The sequence below is a fragment of the Candida tropicalis genome, assembly GCF_000006335.3.
Source record: "Candida tropicalis MYA-3404 genomic scaffold supercont3.7, whole genome shotgun sequence".
Classification (NCBI taxonomy): Eukaryota; Fungi; Ascomycota; class Pichiomycetes; order Serinales; family Debaryomycetaceae; genus Candida; species Candida tropicalis.
In genome coordinates this window covers 503,575-525,400 of record NW_003020059.1, presented here as the reverse complement: position 1 = coordinate 525,400, position 21,826 = coordinate 503,575, and the positions used below count along the sequence as shown (strand labels likewise).

The 21,826-nt window shown below is 30.5% G+C and overlaps 4 protein-coding genes across 4 annotated transcripts; 2 read left to right on the top strand and 2 right to left on the bottom strand. All coding sequences in view use genetic code 12, as the record gives it.

Moving 5' to 3' along the window:
- Window positions 1-4,893: 4,893 nt before the first annotated feature.
- On the bottom strand, window positions 4,894-5,244 carry GRX1 (Grx1p; the record flags this gene model as incomplete). The annotated part of the gene is made up of 1 exon (XM_002550713.1): window positions 4,894-5,244. One exon carries the CDS (start codon window positions 5,242-5,244, stop codon window positions 4,894-4,896), a length of 351 nt encoding a protein of 116 aa, XP_002550759.1.
- A 250-nt stretch (window positions 5,245-5,494) lies between these two features.
- On the bottom strand, window positions 5,495-7,876 carry LIG1 (tRNA ligase; the record flags this gene model as incomplete). The annotated part of the gene is made up of 1 exon (XM_002550712.1): window positions 5,495-7,876. One exon carries the CDS (start codon window positions 7,874-7,876, stop codon window positions 5,495-5,497), a length of 2,382 nt encoding a protein of 793 aa, XP_002550758.1.
- A 204-nt stretch (window positions 7,877-8,080) lies between these two features.
- On the top strand, window positions 8,081-9,904 carry EXO70 (GTP-Rho binding exocyst subunit; the record flags this gene model as incomplete). The annotated part of the gene is made up of 1 exon (XM_002550711.1): window positions 8,081-9,904. One exon carries the CDS (start codon window positions 8,081-8,083, stop codon window positions 9,902-9,904), a length of 1,824 nt encoding a protein of 607 aa, XP_002550757.1.
- A 5,222-nt stretch (window positions 9,905-15,126) lies between these two features.
- Window positions 15,127-15,906, top strand: CUP9 (transcription factor CUP9; the record flags this gene model as incomplete). Its single annotated transcript, XM_002550710.1, has 1 exon — window positions 15,127-15,906. One exon carries the CDS (start codon window positions 15,127-15,129, stop codon window positions 15,904-15,906), a length of 780 nt encoding a protein of 259 aa, XP_002550756.1.
- Between the last annotated feature and the right edge of the window lie 5,920 nt (window positions 15,907-21,826).

The window sequence follows — 21,826 nt, the reverse complement described above, 5'->3', positions numbered from 1 at the left end:
AACAGTTTTCCTCTTCTTATCTAGTGATTTGCAGAAATGGGGTCTTAAAGGTGAAAATCTCAAGGGATGTTCCTTGGAAATTTATATCTCGACGTAAACTGGTCGATAATTTTATAATTTTAGTCGACAATTACCGCGAAAAAATTGCAAAATTCAAAAAATTGAAAAATAAATCATGAAAATGCTATACTGATACATATCTACTAATTTAACACAATTAATAGTTTTAAGGATATTTAAACAATAATAGAAGGATATTTTCACCTTTGATGACATCTACAATAGATTCAAGTGACAGCAAATTGATGATATCATACTAGTGCAACTGAAAATATGCCATCAGTTGAATTTTGTATGGGGAAAAGAGATTCACGTCTTTTTTTGGTATTTTTTCGTGTGTGAACCGATTTGAATTTCACGGGAATAAACCACTTGAGATCCTGATCAACCCCTTTGGAAATACCAGATGAACAAAAAGTTAGAAAATGAATATAATAATAGTATATATCTGTCAACATGTATATGAATATTCTAATGAATACAATTTGAGCGGTATGGATATCATAATTATTGAGTTATTTAGGAAAACCATAATTCCCGATAAAAAAAAGATACTTTGATTTTTCAAAAGTAAGGATTGATAGATAACTCCACCAGTTTTAACTGTATTGGCTCAAAAGTTAGTGTGACAGTATTAAACACTAATACAGATAATATCATATTGTCAAAATGACTAGAATCGAGCTAGAATTGATAGATCTAGCGAAACATATGCAACTTCATGAAATATCTTTAATTTGCAAAATAAGCAAATTAATTTTTTGTCGTCGCATTTTTGGAAATTTCCTTAAAATTACTGAGGTTTCTTATTTTCCACCTTTTGGCAACTTTTGGGCAACCTTATGATGTTGCCACTTTTCAGCAACATAATGAAGTTTTCAACAAACTTAAAAGACTACCGCGATTTCTCAATTTTGGTTATTTTTAAAAGACTCCCTCAACTTTATTAATTCACCTTTTTTTCCAAAATTTCGCAACAACATCAATTGACTGCTACTAGCTTTCATCATATTTTTGTTAGACAATAATATTGATAAATAATATAGTGTAATACTATGGTTGTTATTATAGGCTATCATTATATATGAAATATTGACAAATATACAACAGCGGCAATTATTGAAACTATCCAGGAGCTACTCATTCAATATAATGATCCAGTATATACTTCATTCCTCAAAGACGTACACGGTAAGTAGATTTAAAGAAGAAATTTACCATTTGATTAAACTATCAGTAGTCGATGGTTTGAAATGAATCAGCATTGCAAATACTTACAGATTAAAGTTGGTTATTTGTTATGCTCAACCTATTATCGATGTACAGTTTCCGCGAATTTTTGAATTTAGGACCATGGTTCGTACGAAAGAATCTGAAGAAAAAGAAAAAGAATTCAAATATCAGAAGGAAGGAAATATATAATGTATAATTTGGCTTCAGTTCCATTGATACCACTATTAGTACTTGCCATAGCCATATATGATGTTATCAGCTTATTACATAATCTAGTTGAATGCATGAAAGCTACAATGGATCATCTTTGGAACCAGTACAAGTGTAAATGTACCTTCAGCTAAATTTTGTATGGCGAAAAGAGATTCAAGTCATTTTTGGTATTTTTTCGTGTACAAACCGATTTGAAAATTACGGAAATAAACCACTTGAGTTGCTGATGGACCCCTTTGAAAGCACTAGACACACCAACAACAGGGATCACTAGCTCCAATGCATATAAATGTGTACTAATTTGTATGGATATTTCAATCAAACCATTTTCAACGTGGCCAAACTCATGTTTATTGAGTTATTTAGAAAAATCATAATTCCCGATAAAAAAAAGATACTTTGAAATTCCAAGAGTAAGAGTGATAGATAACTCCTCCAATACTTAGTCGATCAATTCAGAATAAACTTATATAGCATAGTTTATCACTGGAAATCATATACCATTTTCAAAAATGCAAAAATCGTACTAATAATGACAAATGTTGCAAATCGTGGAACATTTGGATGTCGCACTGTAACGACCATAGAAAACAGAGATATAAATGTTACTTTTCTCTAGAACATACAAATATTCTACAAAGTTGGAACATTGAAATCTATGGATATATGGACGGAACATTTCTATATACGGATATATGGAGGGAAAATTTGTACATACAGATGCGCACCAAATCAGGAACATACAAATCAATGGTTTAATGGATGGAACATTGTAACACACAGATATATGGCGCAATCACTGGAACATATAAATGTACAACAAAAAGTGACATTCAAAAATATGGTTTCACTTTCGGAATGTAGATTTATAAGTTACCGCCATCAAATTGATGACTATAATCTAATGTTATGTGTCTTTCCTTATTCAGAATTGTGTCAAATTGATTATCTTGATTGATTCCCATTATATTCAGATATATTAGATAAAATATGTCAAAAGGAAATTGTTCAAGAGTGTCTAAAATGCTGTAATTTTTTCTGTATCATTACAAAAATATGAACTATACTCTCGCAACATAACAAATTTACTAACCCGATTCACTCAATAGAAAAGTTCAATCTGATCATATATCTAAGTAGAAAATATTGGTATTTTCAATCAATTACTTCAGAAGATTTATATTTATAGTGGATATCATCATTATTCACTTCTGTTTAATCAACTTATCACAACTACATATAGCAGTTGTTACATTTTGTCAATTTTCGTGTCTCAATCAAAATAAAATTTACGGCAATAAGCCACCATAGAACACAGTAGACAGCTTTGAAAGCACTATTTACATCAATACTGCCAATTATCAATATTTAAGTACCTTAATATGATGGTAAACATATGGATATTATAATAATACAATTTTGGGCGGGTTTAATAGCACATTTATTGATAAATTTATACAAATATTAAATCCGGATAAAAAATGTGTTTTTATTTGGCCAAAGTAAGATTTGGCAGCAATTAATACCTCATTACTAGCAAATGCATTGAAATTGGTTTAGAATGGTGTTAATTTACCATATCTTTCAGATGATGGTAGTTTCAGGTATGTACTCCTAAGACAACATGGTAAAACCACCCTAACACCTGAATTTGGCCAAATACCTTTATTTAACCAAAACTGTCGTTTAACGAAAATTGGCCAACAAGATAAAAATCTCCAAACTAGTGATTGCACCGAATATTATGACTTGGCCAAAAGTATCATTAATCTAAAATTGACCAAACCTCGTACAAATAAAAAAACATGTGATTTGACCAAAAATGTTATTGATTGAGATTTGGTCAAATGATAAAAAAACAGAAAACTACAGATTTGACCAAATACGATTGTTTGCCCAAAAGTACCATTCAATGAAATTTGGCTAAATAGAATAAAACTAAAATACAAGTGATTCCACCAAATGCTGTGATTTGGCTGAAATTAGTTTTTACCAATATTTGACCGACAATACTCGAAATGAAAGAAATAACACTGATTCGGCCAAATATTGCAATTTGAAGCAGAAAACTATGCCAATTATGTTGTACTCTTGTATAGTCTATGATTTATTAAGAAGCATGTTAATGATTATATTGAAATCAAAAATATACTTGATTGTAGTGCTAATATATGTTTTTGTGATACCCCTTAATTGAAGTTGCTTAATAATATCAAGTAGATGCGTCATTATATGATCACACTCATATAAGTTATAAAATCAACAATGCCAAAAGTGATAGAGTTAAAACAAATAAGTCTCCACTTGATTAATCCTACCCGAAATACAAAGATTTGAATAACAAGGACTTTCATAAATGGTATGTTAAAGAAATTCTTTCAAAGAAAACGGTGAAGATATATAAAGTTAGATAAGATCCCCAAATATCCCAAATGGATGAATATTAAGTAAATATCTATTTTCTATACTTCTTAAGTTAACAAATCAAAGTAAAATCTGAAAAGTGGTCAAAAAAAGTGAAAAATGGCACACTATTGCTTAATGTTGCTATCCATATGGCTAACATCCAAGACATCAAGAGAGTAAACGTAAATCCCAATTATCCAAGGAAAACCACCCGAAGATAGCTGGTAATGAATTTTGAATATATTAAAGCGGATGAACATGGTTCAGACAAAGAGCTGCAAGGTAAAAACGAAGGTAAAATAAGAGTACTACGGAAGCAGAAGATAAGACCTGCCATATGCAGCAACAAACACTTAAGAGAAGAAATGAGTCCAGGAACGGAATACAGGGAAGAAAGAAGAAGCAAACTCAAATATTAATGAAATGTTGCAAATAATCAGTTCGTGTCTATACGGGAAAGGGGTTATTTGTAATATCAGAGAAAGACTCTCTTCTGATTTGGTACAAACATACGACACCATCCAATCGATAGTTGCGCTTAATTTTTATCCCGTTATCATCTATTTGAATAAGTTTGTAAATACCTAACTTATATAGCTGTGCTTAAGGAAGATTATAGACTAGAATTATACTGAAACTATATCATTGCTTTCCTGATTGTCGAACTCCACTCATTCTGAGTGGAAGTGTCTAGAGCAGCACTTAACATACTTGTAGAGTAATGATTACCCATTAACTTTCTCATACTTGATTAGCCAAGTACCAGTAATGGTGGTGGATAATACTATTCTCAACGTTGGTATGTTCTCAAGGGGTAAATCTAAGAATAATATATATCAAATGTTATACAAGAGGTGTAGTTGGATACGGCAATTGGGTCATATTTGAGGGAAGTGTCCTTTAGAGACACCAAGCAAGGAACTAAATTTTGACACAATGTCTTTTAATTGTATTTCACTTACAAACAATACACATGCAATCCTATTTAAGAAGTTCTTCCAATTTCCCTTCGGTCTTCAAAGTTTGTACTTCGGAATTACCACCAATATGTTTCCCATTAATAAACACGTTAGGAACCATATATTGACCTGTTTTATCATATAAGAAATTTTGAATACTTAAACCATCTTCTAAAGTATTCAAATTGACTATTAAATAATCTTCACCTAATTCATCAAATACTTCTTTGGTATATTTACAAAATGGACAAAATGTTTTTGAATAAATAACAATCTTGTTGGATTTTATAGTTGATTCAGTTTCTTTTTGTAATTCGGGAGTAATAGGTTCTGGTTGATACCACCAGTTGAATATCCATGCAAGCGCCAGCATAATTACTAGAATTTGATTTAGTGGATATTAAAGAAAAAAAAAACAAGATCTATGGGAAGGGAGTTGGTTCATCATTATTTATAGTTAAGAAAGCTATGGCGTACTGTGGCTGAATTAAATTATTTTCTATTGTAATATCGGAAATACAAAATTAAGATTTACAGAAAATATTCACATAACCGGTTACATTTTTCATCGATATTGCGATATTTTGACTAATTCTATCTATGTATCTATCTATTAGTGAAATCTATTGATAAACTACAAACAACTTTTGATTTACTAAAGTAATGTCATTTGAGAAATTGATAACTTCTAATGTGTCTTCCCCACATTGGTATTTTCCATCTGACTTGAGCTCTTGATCATCATCTTTATACAATTCCTCTAAGGTTTCATTAGATTGGTATGCTAAAGTAGGTGGGAAACAACCAACAGTTATATGATTATGTTTATTCACTGGTTCAATCTCAACGATATCTTTATCCTTGTTGTAAATCTTGAGTAGTTGAACTTTAATACAAATCAATTTACCCTGGTTAATAACAATTTGCAACAATTTGATATCACCGAAAAATTCCAAAATTGTCTTTGATTGATCTGGATTACCTAATCCGAGTTTGGATTTGATATTTTTCCATTTGATTCTATTGGATTTTTCTTTAGTACTTGCTATATGTGCTAAAGTTACATGAAATTCATCCTGAACCAAGTTTTCTTTTTTTAAATTGTTGTAATTGTCGTTGAAAGATAATACTGGTTCAATTTCATCCAATACTCGAGAACGATTGATTGAAATCCCATAAAATGTTGGATCCTTTGGTTTTTTGCCACTCATATCTTTGACAAATGTTGGTTTGTAATTTAATGCTTCCTTAAATGCAACTTCTATAGCACCCTCGTTAGGTTTAGATGGTACCAAATCTGGGTATTTTTTTGCAAGTTCATTTATTATAGTCTTGACATTGTTCAAGGATGAGTTTTCATCCTTTGTCAATTTCAAATTGATCACATGATCAAATGCATCATCTGGAGGTGCTTTGGTGTTGATTGGTTGTAATCTTCCAATGAAACCCTTCATAATATTCTCCACTAATTTTTCATCTGTTTCTGGTTTGATCGATTGATGATTGTCTCCTCTCTTTTTTATTCTGCCAAATGTGATATCCCAAAGATCTTGATCACTTATGTTGTTGTCGATGAAATTAACTGCAATGTACTTCACTTCTACAATATCATCAATATATTCGTGTCTTTTTTGATCAACAGTTGTGAATATCTGTTTTCTTTCTCTCGATGCTGAGTTGTTTCTATCAAACAATACAAGTGGAGCTTGGTCTAATGCTTTCAATGTTAAATCGACAATCTTTAGTTTAGCATTTTTGGAAATGTTATCATTCTGGATATGAACCCATTCTGGGAATAATGAAACTAAAGTATTGAACACGGTTGTTTTACCACATCCAATAGTTGCAACTGGTACAAGGACATATTTAACAATTGGATCAAGCTTAATTCCTGCTAATTGTTTTGATAATTCTTCGTCAATAGTTAACAAATTCATACCATTTGTTTCATTCAAGTTTTGTAAAAACATTTGACGCACTTTGATAATACCATGTCCCTTGGCGAAAGATTCTTTCAAAGTTGGATCTTTATTAAATAAATCTTGAACAAATTCAAGGTATTTCTTGGTGATTTCTTTATTCTTTTTAACTCGAATACTTGAGACGGTTTTACCTGATAATAAATCTCTGGTACACTCTCTGAATTGACGATACAACAAGTACGGTTGTTCAAATTTGTACTTGAAAAAGAAATCCAGGTTATCCTGTCTATGACATCTGATGACAAAACCTTCGATTTCTTGGCCATTATAAGTACCTGTTTCACTACATTTATGTAAGAATTTGAATAAATCTTCACTGTTGGTGTAAGTCAAATACTGAACTGATCGGAGCCCCCATTCATTGGTGAATTCAATAACCTGCTCCATTGGAACAGTGTTGAACAAGATAGTATTATAATTCAACCCATGAATATACAAACCGGATCTGTCTTTTGGATAAGGCAATACATGTTCTTCAAATTCGTCATCACATAACTCAGCAACAACAGTAAGATTGTTGTTGAATAAATATTTGGCCAATTCTTTAACTTTTTCTTTACCCAACTGTTTCACTAACTGTGCCTCTCCTTCTTGTGCATGGTTTCTAGTTCCTTCATCTCGATCGCCGGTTGAATGCTTAGAACAAACAATAATATCTCCGGTAGATAACCCACTAAAGAAAATAATACATCCATTTTCCTTCAAAGTTACTTCATATGGACCATGAGTTGATTTGATTATTTCCTCTTCTTTAGTGAATGATTTTTCTCCAATATTGAAAAACTTGTCATATCCTCTAACAACAATAGTATCATCATTAGTAGTAAACAAACCTCTAGCTTGAATAGGTAATTTGACAGATTCTTTTCCATAATCCCATTCAAGAAATTTCCAAGAATCAATAGGAATAGTAGTATGAGAAGCAAAGTTGGTGAACTTTATACATTTCCCATTACGTTTCAATTTAGTTGATTCATTAAGCTGTTGACACAAGTCAACGATCTTAGATACATCGTCCCTCATATGAAGCCTGTTGATTTATTTGTAGTTGATAAGTATGTGATGAGTCAAGGTTTTGAAAAAAAAAAGGTCGTGAAGAATCGCCAAGTTCGTTTTTTTTTTTTTTGACAACACAAGTAAGAAAGACAGAAAGAAAAAAAAAATGGGTATCAGTTGAGACAAACACAAATTTAACAACAAACCAGTTAAACAACTAAATACCCAACCATGCTGTATGAGATTGATGTTGATGAGGCAGATATTGACGTTTTAGAGAAGAATTTACTCAAATCAAAAGAATTGTTTGAATCAATTGATAAATCACTATTCAAAATAGCCAACAAATCCCAAAAGGCGTCAACAACGATTAAACCAGTACTTAGTCAAGTCAACAAATTAACTAAATCTAAAGAGGATGTAGAGAAAGGATTAGCTTTACTTGAAGATGTAAGTGCAAGTGCTGAAAAGATTAACAATTTTGAGAATATTTTGAATAATCCCGTTGATACGATTGGGATAGTTCGGTATATGAATACTTTAAATCAATCTAAAACATTGTTTAAAACAGTTAAACCCAAGTTTAAGCAATTCACAGGTATTCTTTACAATTTTGAACAATTGAATGATAGATCAGAAAGAAAAATCCAAGAATATTTTCAAAGTTTGATTAGACAAGATGGAAATAAATTGGTGGAGAAGAAAGAAGATATCAAGATGATTTTCAAGTATTTCCAAGAACAAGAAAATGATGAATATGTCAATAGATTATATTTAAGAGCAAGAAGTGGGAAATTGTTAACAGTATTAAAACCGTATGAACAAAGTACAGTGGCTGCAGCACGTGAAAACAATAGACCTTATGAAAAGGGATCAAATGGTATAACACAATACACGGATATTATGATTAATGAAGTTGGACAAGAAGTTAATCTTTTGAGAAGTTGTAACTTACCAGTCACATTTATTGGCACTATTATTGAGGAGCAAATTTTCAAGTATAACGAAATCATTATGAAGTATAATCAGGTTTTCAGTTCACCAAGTTTAATTATAGATAACATTGTGTTAATTTTGGAGATTCTTGATAATTTAAACAAATTCAAGTATAATTTACATAAAAATGGAATCAGCAATGAAGAGTTTAACAAAACTATGGGATTATTTGTTCAACAGAATTCTGTCATTTTTGAAGAGTTTATATTGTCGGTTTCAAAACGGTTTAATAATTTGCCAAAGTTTACAGAAAACAGCACACAAGAAGTTATTGTTGAGATCATGAGCAAATTGCGTAAACTCAGTGAGTTTAAAGCGGGCCTATTGCAACTTATTAAGAACCATCAATTGGGAGATTGGGTTAAAAGTGCACAATTTGCTAAAGTGTTCAGTTCAGTGATTATAAACACCAATGTCGATACTAGCACCCCCGATTTCTTGTTATCTTCGTTCTATTCTGATGTTATCGATGATATTATGGTTAGTATTGAACTTGGATTGAAGATGGATCAAACAATGAAGAAATCAACTCAAGGGTTTATATTGGTGAAGAATTTGTTTATGTTGGAATCCATTGTTAATCGATCACAAGATTTGTTTAATAGTCTTGGGCCATTGGGGATGGAAAGAATAGGTAAATTGAAGAATCGATTTTTGAAATTATTCTTGGAAGACTGGAATCATGCTTCATTTATTATTATTAGAGATATGACCAATATTGTCAGTCAACTGGCCATAGCAGGGTCGAGCAGTGGAACAACCAGTGGAACAGGGGGAGGGCCAGTTTCTAATTTATCTAATAAAGAAAGGGAACAAGTTAAAGAATTGTTTAAGAATTTCAATGAATCATTTGAACAAGCATTAGCTACTTATTCACGTTATAATTTTGGGGATGTTGGATTGAAGCGTTATTTGGGTAATGAAGTCAAGAAATTGGTGATGAATGCATATTTTAAGTTGTATGACAAATATGGTACGTCTGATTTCACAAAAAACAAATCCAAATATGTCAAATATGACAAAATAGAGTTTGAAAAGTTATTGAATGAAAGATTATAATGGGAGATTTGCACTACTATTTGGATAACAGGAAGTAAAATAAAAGAAAGAGGCTGTGAATTCATTTGTGAGTTTGCACCATGTTACTTTGTCACTTGATTGGAGGAATGGCTCTAATAATTTTTAGTTTTATTTTTCACTTCAACCCTTCATCTCGGAGATAGCGCTGTTTGTTCCACAATAGGAAAGTGGGGATAAGCGGGGCGGATGTACTGTACTCCGGAAATGACATTTATTATTCGGCTATCCACATCTTAGTTGTGTATTCATCCAATAAACAGGTCAAGGTGAGTAAGAATAAAAAAGAAAAAAAAGTCTTATGTGTACTTTAATGTAAAATCTATAAATTAGAATCATGATTGTTTTTGTATTGTCATATGTTGATGAGTGCTTTGTGGGATCTCTTTCTCCATTGTTTGACCCAAATTGATAATCTAAAAAAAAAAAAAGAAAGTGCTTAGTTGAAACCAAAAATAATAATAAAAATTAAAAATTAAAAATTAAAAAGCAAAGAGCAATGAGTGATTAATGGAATGGAAGAAACGTTTGAATTTGTGATGATAACCAACCAACCAACTAACTAACAGCAAGATTTAAATTAACAATGGTCTATCATTTCTGGTTCGACATTTATTTTACGAACTTTGTTGTTGTTGTTGAGGTTGAGTTGTTGATAATACCCCGGTGATTGTTGTTGTTGTTGTGTCTAGATCTTTTATATTTTAGATTTATTTTCTTGAACTCAACAAATTTTTTTTTGCATTATTCACATGTTCATTGTTCATTTTGATTGATATATTGCTGTTTATTGATTCACCGATAAGTTTGAGAGCAAGAGGCGTTACCTGATAATTCAATCAACCATTGTTTTATTGTTTGTCAAGATTTGTTTAAAGGATAGTGATTAATACTAAAATTTATTCTATGAATTAAAAACCTTATTCTGACACTTTTTTGTTTGTACATGTATATTTCGTATATGCTTACATCTACACTTCACCCGCATATCAACATACCGATATATCCAAAGTTAGAATTAGAGAGAGAGATAGAGATAGACAGAATCTGTGACCTTATTTTTCTCTTTATAACCCGCTCATATGTGTGTGATTAGCATATGCTTGTTTATTAAGAATCAAAAATTGGTCTTTTTCTCTTAAATTGTAAGTAAATGTATCATGTAGATTTAGATCGGCACCATGCAGACTTTATTCACCCACGTTCATTCATTTTTATTTTTAATTTTACTTAGTTTGACTTAACATGCTATTTTTTCTTTTCTCTTTTACTTTCAGGATGATCGATAAATGAATCTGTATGTTATGTAAAGCTCCCTTGTGAATATACTTACATGCTTGCTTGCTCCTCAAAACGGAGAAGTATCGATTGTTCCCGTGTTGGGTATTTTTGTATTAATTTTGTGAAACAATTTGATTGCAAACGATTAGAAGAACAATTGAATTGTCGGAGTACAATTTGATGTTATATTGTGCTACACACAGACACAGATAGATAGATATATAGATAGATAGAGAAATATAAACTATTCATTTCTCTTATTCTTATTATTATAATCATTTCATATTTCTATTTTTGAAAATTCAAAATAAAACTAAAATAGAAATAGAAAGTGAAGTATATTTTTGTGATTATAATGTCTATCGTTTCAGTGTTTGCAGAGTTTTACGTTTATTAAGACAAGAAATATCCGTATATGTACTGAAATATGTCTGTTCCTTTCCCTTGATTTGTTGCGGGTCACGTGGATACGTATATGTTAAAGTTATATTCTACATTACGGATCATAATATTTCTTGTTCTTATGCCATGCTAATGATAAATGTATAATCAGATCATTTGAAACACTATTCTAACCACGGTATCTGTAAATTTAAAGAAGAAAAATAAAATTAAAGAAATTTTGAAAAATCTGTTTTAATCGATATGTTATTATTATTATTATTATTATTATTATTGGAACTATGATGATGTTCAGTAATTTCAGGTTTTCTTTATTTTTATTGTGTCATTTTACAATTGATATTTCTAAATTGGAGAAAGTGTATTATTCCAACATTGGGGTGGGGGAACGAAAAGAGATGATACAAACATTAAGATGTACGTTTGGGAATACTAAATGATTTATGGTGTATCTAGGTATTTTATTGAAAGTTTAAATAAGCCAAAAGCATAGTTCCAATTCTATCAATGCACAAGACGTATTAACTTAGTTTGAAAATGGGCAACTATAGCCTAAGTGAAAAATACAAAAAATTAAGGATCCAGAGCAATGTAAACCAACTTAAATTAACTAATCAACATTAACCAACAAAAACTTGAGTATAGGCGATCTTGTTGTGAACTAAAATATACAAATAAAAAAAAAAAAAAAAAGAAATCAACTTTATAACATAGCTGGTGTTAGACAAAGAAATGGCGTGGAAATATGTATCATATATTATTCTATCAAAACACATTGTTTGAATAAATCAGGCTATTGAATTGATATGAGTTTTTTCTTATATAGGCCGTTCAACACAGGGAAAATGTGGAACAAGCAGATAAGGAAAATAAAAATGGTAAGAAAATTATTAATAGAACAACAACAGCAAAAGCAAAAGCAAAAGCAAATGAAATAACGTATATTAAAACCGGCGGTCGTTCCCGAGTATTATACCTAGGTTTATTTATTTATTATAACAGGTGGAAATGGCTGTTGATGTATTAGAAAGGTTGGTAGGCATCAAAAACATAAAAAAAAAAGAAATAAAAAACGATCTCGTAAAAGAACATTTCTTTATGTTTTGTTAACCCATTGTGTTCTTGTAATTCTAAGTGAGTAAAGTTATGTGTAGATGATTTTAAGGGAGGTACGGAAATGTGTAAAATAGAAGAATTCCATAACTGTCTTTCAATAAGGTATCACAACCTGTGAATGGAATATTATTCAGACAGTGTGTCATAATTTGATGTAAAAGAGAAAAAGAAAAAGTGACCCCATCAGCAACTGGCGGGATTATCCGGAAAATATCGCCACCTGAAAATGGTCATAAAGTAGGGGGGATATGCTTTCAAGATTAAGATCAATCTAAAAAAGGAACCGTGACATTTCAAAAAAGAAAGAAAGAAAAATAAAAGGATTTTCAAAAGTACACAATAGATGCATAGGGTGGGTCCCCGCCTTCTTCTTACATGGCGGCGGTGGGGGGAAGGGGTCGGGCTGGAGAGGGATTAAGAACAGGTGGTAATGAATGTCGAAAGAATGACACCAAATGCCACATTGAGTTAAGGTTCGTATCTGTCAGAGGTGCTAACCCAAGATTATTTTGAATTGTGTGTAACTTGTTCCTCTACTTTCATCATGACTTAAATAATTAACGTACTTAGTTAACCAAGAAAAATAATAATGAACCCACAATGAGTAAGTAAGTAAGAAATACATTATGTTTGTAGTTAATCAATCGTTAATGGGTTAGTTTAAACATATACATTCAACTTTAGTTTGAAACTTCCATTTCCTTAACTTTTTTTTTTGTTGTTCTTTCTTTTTAGGTTTGTTTGACGTAATCAGACATTTTATGTGCAACAATAAAAAAATGTCTGATGTATTACATAATACTAGCCATTCACGTGATGTGATACAAACTTGTTTCATTACGTAAACAAATGCAAATGCAAATGCAAAAAAAAACCATTCGACATCATGTACAAATCATTACTTCATTTCACCAACTCCTGTCATTCACACTTGTTCCACTTTTCATTCGCCGTAGCACAAAGTCTAAAATCAAAAATTCATGTCTAATCATTGATGAACAATGTGACATTCGATTCTACTCTACTCTAATCTACAATCAATATACATTGCTTTCTCTCTACATTCCTTTGTTACCTTGGTATTTGCATGTAGATGATCTGGATTATACCCAGTTTATTATAATAATTACTCCAATATCTTCTCAAACACACACTCATTGACTCATTATCTTTCATCGACGTCTTCTCCTCCTTCCCTGTCTTTGTTTATTGTTCTATTTCTCTCACTGTCTTCCCCCACGCTTCCCTTTGTCTTTCTTCTCTTTCTGTTTCTGTGTTTAAGCCCCCCAAATCAAATAATAATATGTAAAGCATTGTGTTGTTCATAATTTATTTTTCTTCTTCTTGTTCTATTCATTTCATTTCATTTCTTTGTTTTTGTTTCATCATTATTTTTATTTCTACGCTAAAACAGGATAAATCTCAAATACCCTGATGATAGAATTCCTTGTCCAATGAAAGATTATCTTCCGTTTTTTTTTTTTGTATTAATCACGATTGTCATTTTACTTCTATGTAATTGCTTTTTTTAAAAAAAAATTATTTATTTCATACTAAGTATCGTCGATTATTACTTTAATTGCTTTGAATAATAAGATAATGTATGAGCCATTAGGCAGACATTTTCGTATAACAATGCTTTTAGTATTTCCTGTAAAATAAACTCATAACCTTTTAATCTGTATACGTACAGACATTTCAACACTTCAACCGTTTCTTTTCATTTTCATTTTCATTTTCATTTTCATTTTCATTTTTAGTTGTTCAATATTGTTCCCTTTTCAATGTGGCAGTTTCTTTTTTAGTATTTAATTTCATTTTCAATGTTTAAGAAAAACAAGTCGTTGTGCTTTGTGTATAATGTGGTTTATGCTTTTGTTCTTGTTCTTGTTCATGTTGGTTATGCATTGTTTAATTTCATTAATCACACATATACATTAATACACTTTTCTTAAAATAATTTAAATTGTTCTATATAGATTCATTCCCGCTGTATATTTCAATTCCCACCGCCCACATTACATATACACATGAATTATTAAGAAATGCAATAATTGCAAAATAGAAATAGAAACAAAACCAAAAAAAAAAAAAAAATTATTTCTTGATACTTCTCTTGGATGCTTATTGTTAATTTTATGATTCTGTGGAATTAACCCTTGCAAGATTCATCTTACGAACTTTACTTTTACTTTGACTTTGACTTTCTGATTTTTTAATTTTTGAATATTTTTATGACCTATAAATATCATTGCAAAATTCTCTTGAAATTTTCTGGTTCTTCTTTTTTTTTTAATAATCATTATTATTATTTAACTTACTTGCTAATATCTATCTACTTCAGAGATTATCATTTGTACTTTATCAAGTATATATTATCAATACCCTCGACTTAACCCCTCGTCATGCAATTAAAAGAATTGGTTAATCAAACTATACCTTCTTCAAACATCTTACCAAGTGTTTGTCCACCTTCCAATACTGGTGTCGGTTCATCTGCTATTTCTGCTAGTTCTAGCAATGCTTCATCATCATCTTCTACTTCTTCACAAAAGATAAGTCTACCACCTATTTCAGATATTTTACAAACCGCTATACTGGCTTCTACTCCACCACCTCCACCACCTCCACCACCTCCATCTTCATCTAGACAACGACAATCGTTACCGCCATTAAACCAATTGCCGCCATTATCACTTGTTTCAAACAATTCTAATAACAATTATAAATATCATGACTATTATTATAGTCAACAACCTCCACAACAACCAGAAAGAGTATCTCCAAACTTACCACCATATAATTTTTCTCATCAGCAAAATCCACAACAACCATATCAATATAATTCTTCAACTCCACCAACTTTGTTATTAAGAAATAATTCTTATCCAAATAGTACATCTTCTTCAACTACTTCAATTTTCAATTCTCCATTATCATCACCAAATGCTAATAATCATCTTAATCAAAAGAGAAAAACAAGAAATAATTTACCAAAAGAAATTACATATATTTTATTACGATGGTTAAATGATCATTTAAATCATCCATATCCAAGTTCTTTTGAAAAGAATGAATTGATGGCTTTAACTGGTTTAAATCAACAACAATTAAGTAATTGGTTTATTAATGCTCGAAGAAGAAAGATTAAGACTTTAAAAGAACAAAAAAGGTTGAATTTTTGAAAAATTGAAAAATGTATTTTTTAATAGTCAACCCTGGATGATGGTTTATTATTCTTATATTTTATTACTATTACTATTATTATTATCGATTATTATTATTATTATTTAGTTCATTTCTTTTATTTAGTTCATATTGGGAAAATCAAAAAGGAGGGTTTATCATTATTATTATTATTTATCTACTATTATTATTTTGCAAAGAACTTTTTCTTTTTTTTTACATATCTATACTTTTTTGCATTCATATACGTTTTTTTATTACTATTATTATTATTGACTGAAGAATAAACGTCTCTATTTCTACAAACTTTAACCTGGTGATGAAGATGATTTTAATGATGGGCGAATCAAGATGTTTCAATTTTACATATCGGGTATTTTTATTTCATTTCTGTTATCCGTGTGGGACAGAAATCAAATATGCACGATATATCCGGGAATATCATAACCAATCCCGTCTCACATACACAAAAAAAAAGAAAGAAACAAAAATCAGATGAGATAAGTAGGTGAGACGTTTCTTGATTGAATGTACTTTTTGGGGGCAGGGTAGGAAGGAGGGTAGGGTACTGCTACTGGTGGTGGTGGTGGTGGATCTGCACTGCATTGCTCCAATTTTTATATTTTTTTGACTTTAATAGAGGAGAATGTTAATTTTTGTTTGTTTGTATTGTATCCCTTTAGAATTTCTTTTATTGAATATACATCGCGTTAATAATCGATGGGTTGGCAGGTAGATCTACTCATTAACCTAAGGTCAGGGTTTTTTTTCTTTTATTATTATTATTGGATGTTTTGTATTTGCTTATTAAACAGTTAATTGTTGTTTCTATATAAATCTCTGATTACATAATTCGTTATTATCGACACTTTGTCGTGTGTGAATTAATTAATTTTTACAATTGAGTTGAGTTGATTTGATTTGATTACTTCCAGTATATTTATTACAAGCCTCGTTTCTTGCTGTCACGCCTGACTGTTTTGAATTTCACCATCATAATTACGTGTGTGATTCTGTAGCTGTCAATTAATTAATGAATTAATTACTTACACATAGCCATTCGTTGGATACAAAAGAATAAGTTGGCATATTTCCCGATAGTTCACAAAAATCAACGGTTTAAAAAAAAAAAAAATAAGATGAAACAACCAAGTCAATATTGACAAGAACAAGCAAGAGGCTCATGACAGTTCACCATCATTACCCATCAACTCAGCCATGTACAAACTTTGCTTTGATTTCTTGGTATTTTCCTTTGTTACATAACAAGTGGGTTAGTAATGTTTGCCGTGTTACACTCTGTTCTACTCTACTCCACTCCACTCTACTCTCCTCCCACACTCACTCACACAAGTACATCGTAAGAAGAACAATCTAAAAAGTTAAAAAAAAAAGTAGTCGTCACATGATTACATAATTTCTATTTACACTTCTCCTTGATTTTTATGTTTATTTTTACTTCATTTCAAATGATTACTACTTCTTGTCAAATTCATACTTTTGCAACATGGCATGACATATAACAACCATCGTGCTCCATTTCTTTTCTAAATTCACTCTGATATTTGTCTGAAGTTCCTTTTGTCGCTATAAGATTGATGGATTTCTCCTTTTTAGCAACTTTGCATTAAACACACGATTTTTTTTTGGCTTTGTTTTCTCTGTAACATAAAGGATAAATGGCTTATTGCTCTCAAATCATTTAACAACAAACTTACGAATAATAATAGAAAACTATGAATTGTGTCAAAAAGTATAATGAACAGACGAAGAAAGAAAGAACAACCGTAATTGATTACATTTATGAACTTAAAACGTAATCACTTAGTAGGATTGTGTATACGTGAAGGTTAGGAATCGTATGACAAATTCATGGGTAATAATGAACTCCTAACCAATTGTAACCTTCTTAACCCTATGTACTTTTATACTTATATCCCGCCTGTTGAGTACAATTTGACTAAAAAAAAAATACAATATCATGTTGTTCAAATGAGAATTTAAAACAAAGAGAATAGACCTATCATTACGTCTGTGTGTGTGTGTGTGTGTGAAAGTGTCATCAATATGTAAAATTGATTACAATAGGTATTTTCTATTTCTTTTTATTATTATTATTATTATTATTTATTAGAGTTTATTAGCAAACTGACAATTATTATATTGTATTGAATCCCCGATTAAACTTGAAATAGTTACTCAAAGGTAGCTAGTGACGATAATTGCGTCAAACGCTATTCAACAAGCAATAATCACAATTTTTGTGTTTCTTCAAATATATAAAGAGAAACGTTTTTTTTATTGAATGAATGAATAAATGAATGATTTCTTTTAAAAGGAAAATTTGTGGAGGAATATTATTCTTTAAGTTATATATGTATACAGTACAATAAGTGTAATAAAAGTATTCTTGTAATACTCCAACCCTTTGTGATGGAATTCGTGTTGTTGTTGTTGTCAATTAATAACTAACCACTATTTCCTTTGTCCTCTTTAAAATCCCCAAGCATTTTATCATAAAACTTCCATGATTCTATTATTTTATTTTATTTTATTTTATTTGATCATTAATATTTTTATTTTTTTAATTTAAACCAAGTGAAACTTTATGTGTATTTCCATTGGTGTTATTAAACCTAAAACAATAAGTCAAAAATTCTATTCAAGATTTAAGTAAAGTAACGCGATAATGCAAGAGATTATACTAGAACACACACACACATATACACACATATACACTCTCCTATATCTATCTATCTCTTGCTCACTGTCGTTACTCATCCTCTTTTAATACTACCCTTTATAGTAATAAAACCGACACATAATAAACCTTTGCTGCCCGTTTGTTCTTTGTCATAGTTAATCATTGAGAATTCTTGTTTTTAGTGTGCACTTCAACAAAAAAGAAATTAAGCGATTACATAACATGTATTACACATTACACATACTGTACATTCCTAGTTAAATTTTAATAGAATCTGTTTCTTTCAAACACAATAGTAAAAATAATAATAATTAAAATATTATTATCATCACATTATTGTATTGTTGGTGTGCATCTGCATACTTTGCATAAACTCAAAAAAAAGGAGTTGCGGAATTAATTTGGCTGTGAAATCCGTTCCGTTGTTTCATCCAATTCAATGAGTGTAATTATTTTCACACAACTTCATTGTAGTTGACAATAAACGTTATATACGGACAAATCTGGTGATGAATTTTATATTATTTAGTCTAAAGCAAACAATCCCTAAACTACGATGGGGAAAGTTCAGAGTTAAAGAGAGATGGGAAGAAGATGAAACGGATTTTTTTTTCACTATGAGATGAGGAATCAAAGAAAGAAGAATGAAAATCTTTCAATTTAATTTGGCCACCATGTTACGATGGATTTTGAAATTACTAAGATTAATAATACGTCAAATTTTGTGATTCGTAGCCCCGGAAAAGTCTCCAGAAATATTTCAGTCATCACTACGACAGCGAAGTAATTTAAAAATAAAAAAAAAAAAAAAAAAAATGAAGTGATTCAAAAGCAGAAAGCAATCACGATTATCTTTGTTTTATGACAAAAAGGCGGCGTGTCGGTGTGTCTGTCTGTGTGTGTGTGAGTGGATGAGTTAAGTATTTGTACCTAATCATGGGATAGAAATTTTGGTTTGTGCATATACTATGCATGATATTGATCGACAATATGTAACAATACACTAAGTCAACAACCATTTATTTTTGTTCGTATTCCTTTGTAAACACATTCCAGTAAAGGGTGAATGCCGGCTGCATACATCTAGATTCTTTTATTTTAATGATTTAATACTTTAAAGAATCAGAGTCAGACATTAAGATGATTACCTCCAAGTGAGATCCTCGTTCCTTTGTTTATCACATCTTCTACAATTTTGCAATGTAGTACGAGAAAAAGCATTCTTGTGCTGATCCTTTGGTTACCGTCTATTGCGGTCCTTTACATATCATCGTACTTTTATTGTGGCACACTGGAAGAAGAACAAGAACAAGAAGAACCAAATCTCTAAAGAACAGCAATCAAAACCTATCATCCGTGTTACTAACCGACTGTTTTGTTTGATACTCAATTCCAGACACAACTTGCAATTCACTAAATGCATACTGCATCTCATCTTAAATGACACATGATTTCGAATAATTGTTTTTGAACCACCTGACTATATTTCACTTCTTAAGGTTTTGCATTCGGAGTTTTCGTTTGTTACCTTGTTTTTGTTATATCCTTTGTTGCTTTTAAACTGTTTTTTTTTCATTTATTTTTAATTTTGACACCTTTCCTTGCTTTTTTCTCTATATATTGTTCTTTATTTTATAATTGCTTATCATTATTCTAATTATATGTCTGTTTTTAATGTATATTTTTTTTTTGCTTTCTGAACTTGATGTAGAATGGAAAACAAAACTTACGAGAATTTCCTTTTTCTGGTTTTGATATTATCGATAATTCGAAAATGCCTTTAAATGTCACATGAAGAAACATCAAAAAAACAGAAAGGTATAACCGCCGATTTCTTGGAGTGGAAATTATAACAAGAATAAGAGGCAACTAGGGAAAATGATTCTTCTTCTTCTTCGTCTTTTTCCTTACCCTTTTTCTTTTTTTTTACCCCAGGGAATGGAAATGGAAATAGAAATGGCAATGGCAATGGCAATGGAAGAAGAAGAAAAATCGTACCTGAATTCATGATTCATTGCTTATGATATTATATATCCATAGTCATTTTGGCATTTTTATCCATTTCCGCAATCTACTTTATTTGCTACGGTAAGGATAAGTGATTTTATGTTACATGGACCATTAGTTCAAACCATGTATTGAAACTTACAGGTTATACAAGGAAATAAATTTGCTCAATTGGTATGTGAACTAATCAGTGTAACATTAAGTACTGTACTGAAGTTCTTTTCTTTTTCTTCTTCTTCTTCTTCTTCTTCTTCTTCTTAGTATTAAGTAAATGTACATATAACCTCTATCATAACTCTATCGTTCTAGTCATGCTCATTGTAACCCTCTAACTCTGAAATAGTTTCAAATCTCGGCAATCAAGAATTAGAAAAAGCAACTGTACTAAGGATCTAAATAAATAAAAAAACTCCTATTCAATAGTATCATAATCTTAGTGTCTTGCTTTTGTTTGAAATGATGTCAGACATTTTTTTTTAGTGTCTGATATGTCTTTTTTTTTGTTGCGTGTATAATAATTTTACTTATTTTTGGCTGTGAAAAATTACCAATATTAAAAGAAATAACCATCCATCTTCACTTATTAAATAATAGTGGATTATTATTATCTTCATCTTCATCACCATCATAATATCAAAACTATCTGATATTTCTAAAAGGATTTAGGGATTCTTTTACTACGATCGTTATTTTTTAATCATAATTCTTAGTAATAATAACGTCAATTATTTATAATATATAATTAGCTAATGCAATTATCCGTGGGTAATCATTGTGTTGTAAGATTACTTTATTATAATAAATATATACAGCCTCATTAGTCGATAAGAATCATTACCATCGAAAGACATCATCTATAACTTGCTATAATGAAGTATGGAAAATAATTTTACTCTCATCATATATTTTCCATACAAATTAGTTCATTTTTTTTGGTTCATCACAATCATCGTTTAAGTTGTACATACACTTTCTTTCGATGTCTATCCCATGGTCTAATTGTGAATTTTTGGGGTTTGTAATTATTGTTCGTATCTGTAAAACTAAATATAACTGATATAGTTAGGAAGAGAAAGAAGAAGAAAAAAAAAGGTCGTACTCTAATGCATAGGGGGAATGCGGGAATGATGTTGGGGCATACATATGAATAACAAAATTAGCTAGGTTATTTGAATTTCTCATAACCGTGTCCGATCTCAATTTGGTAT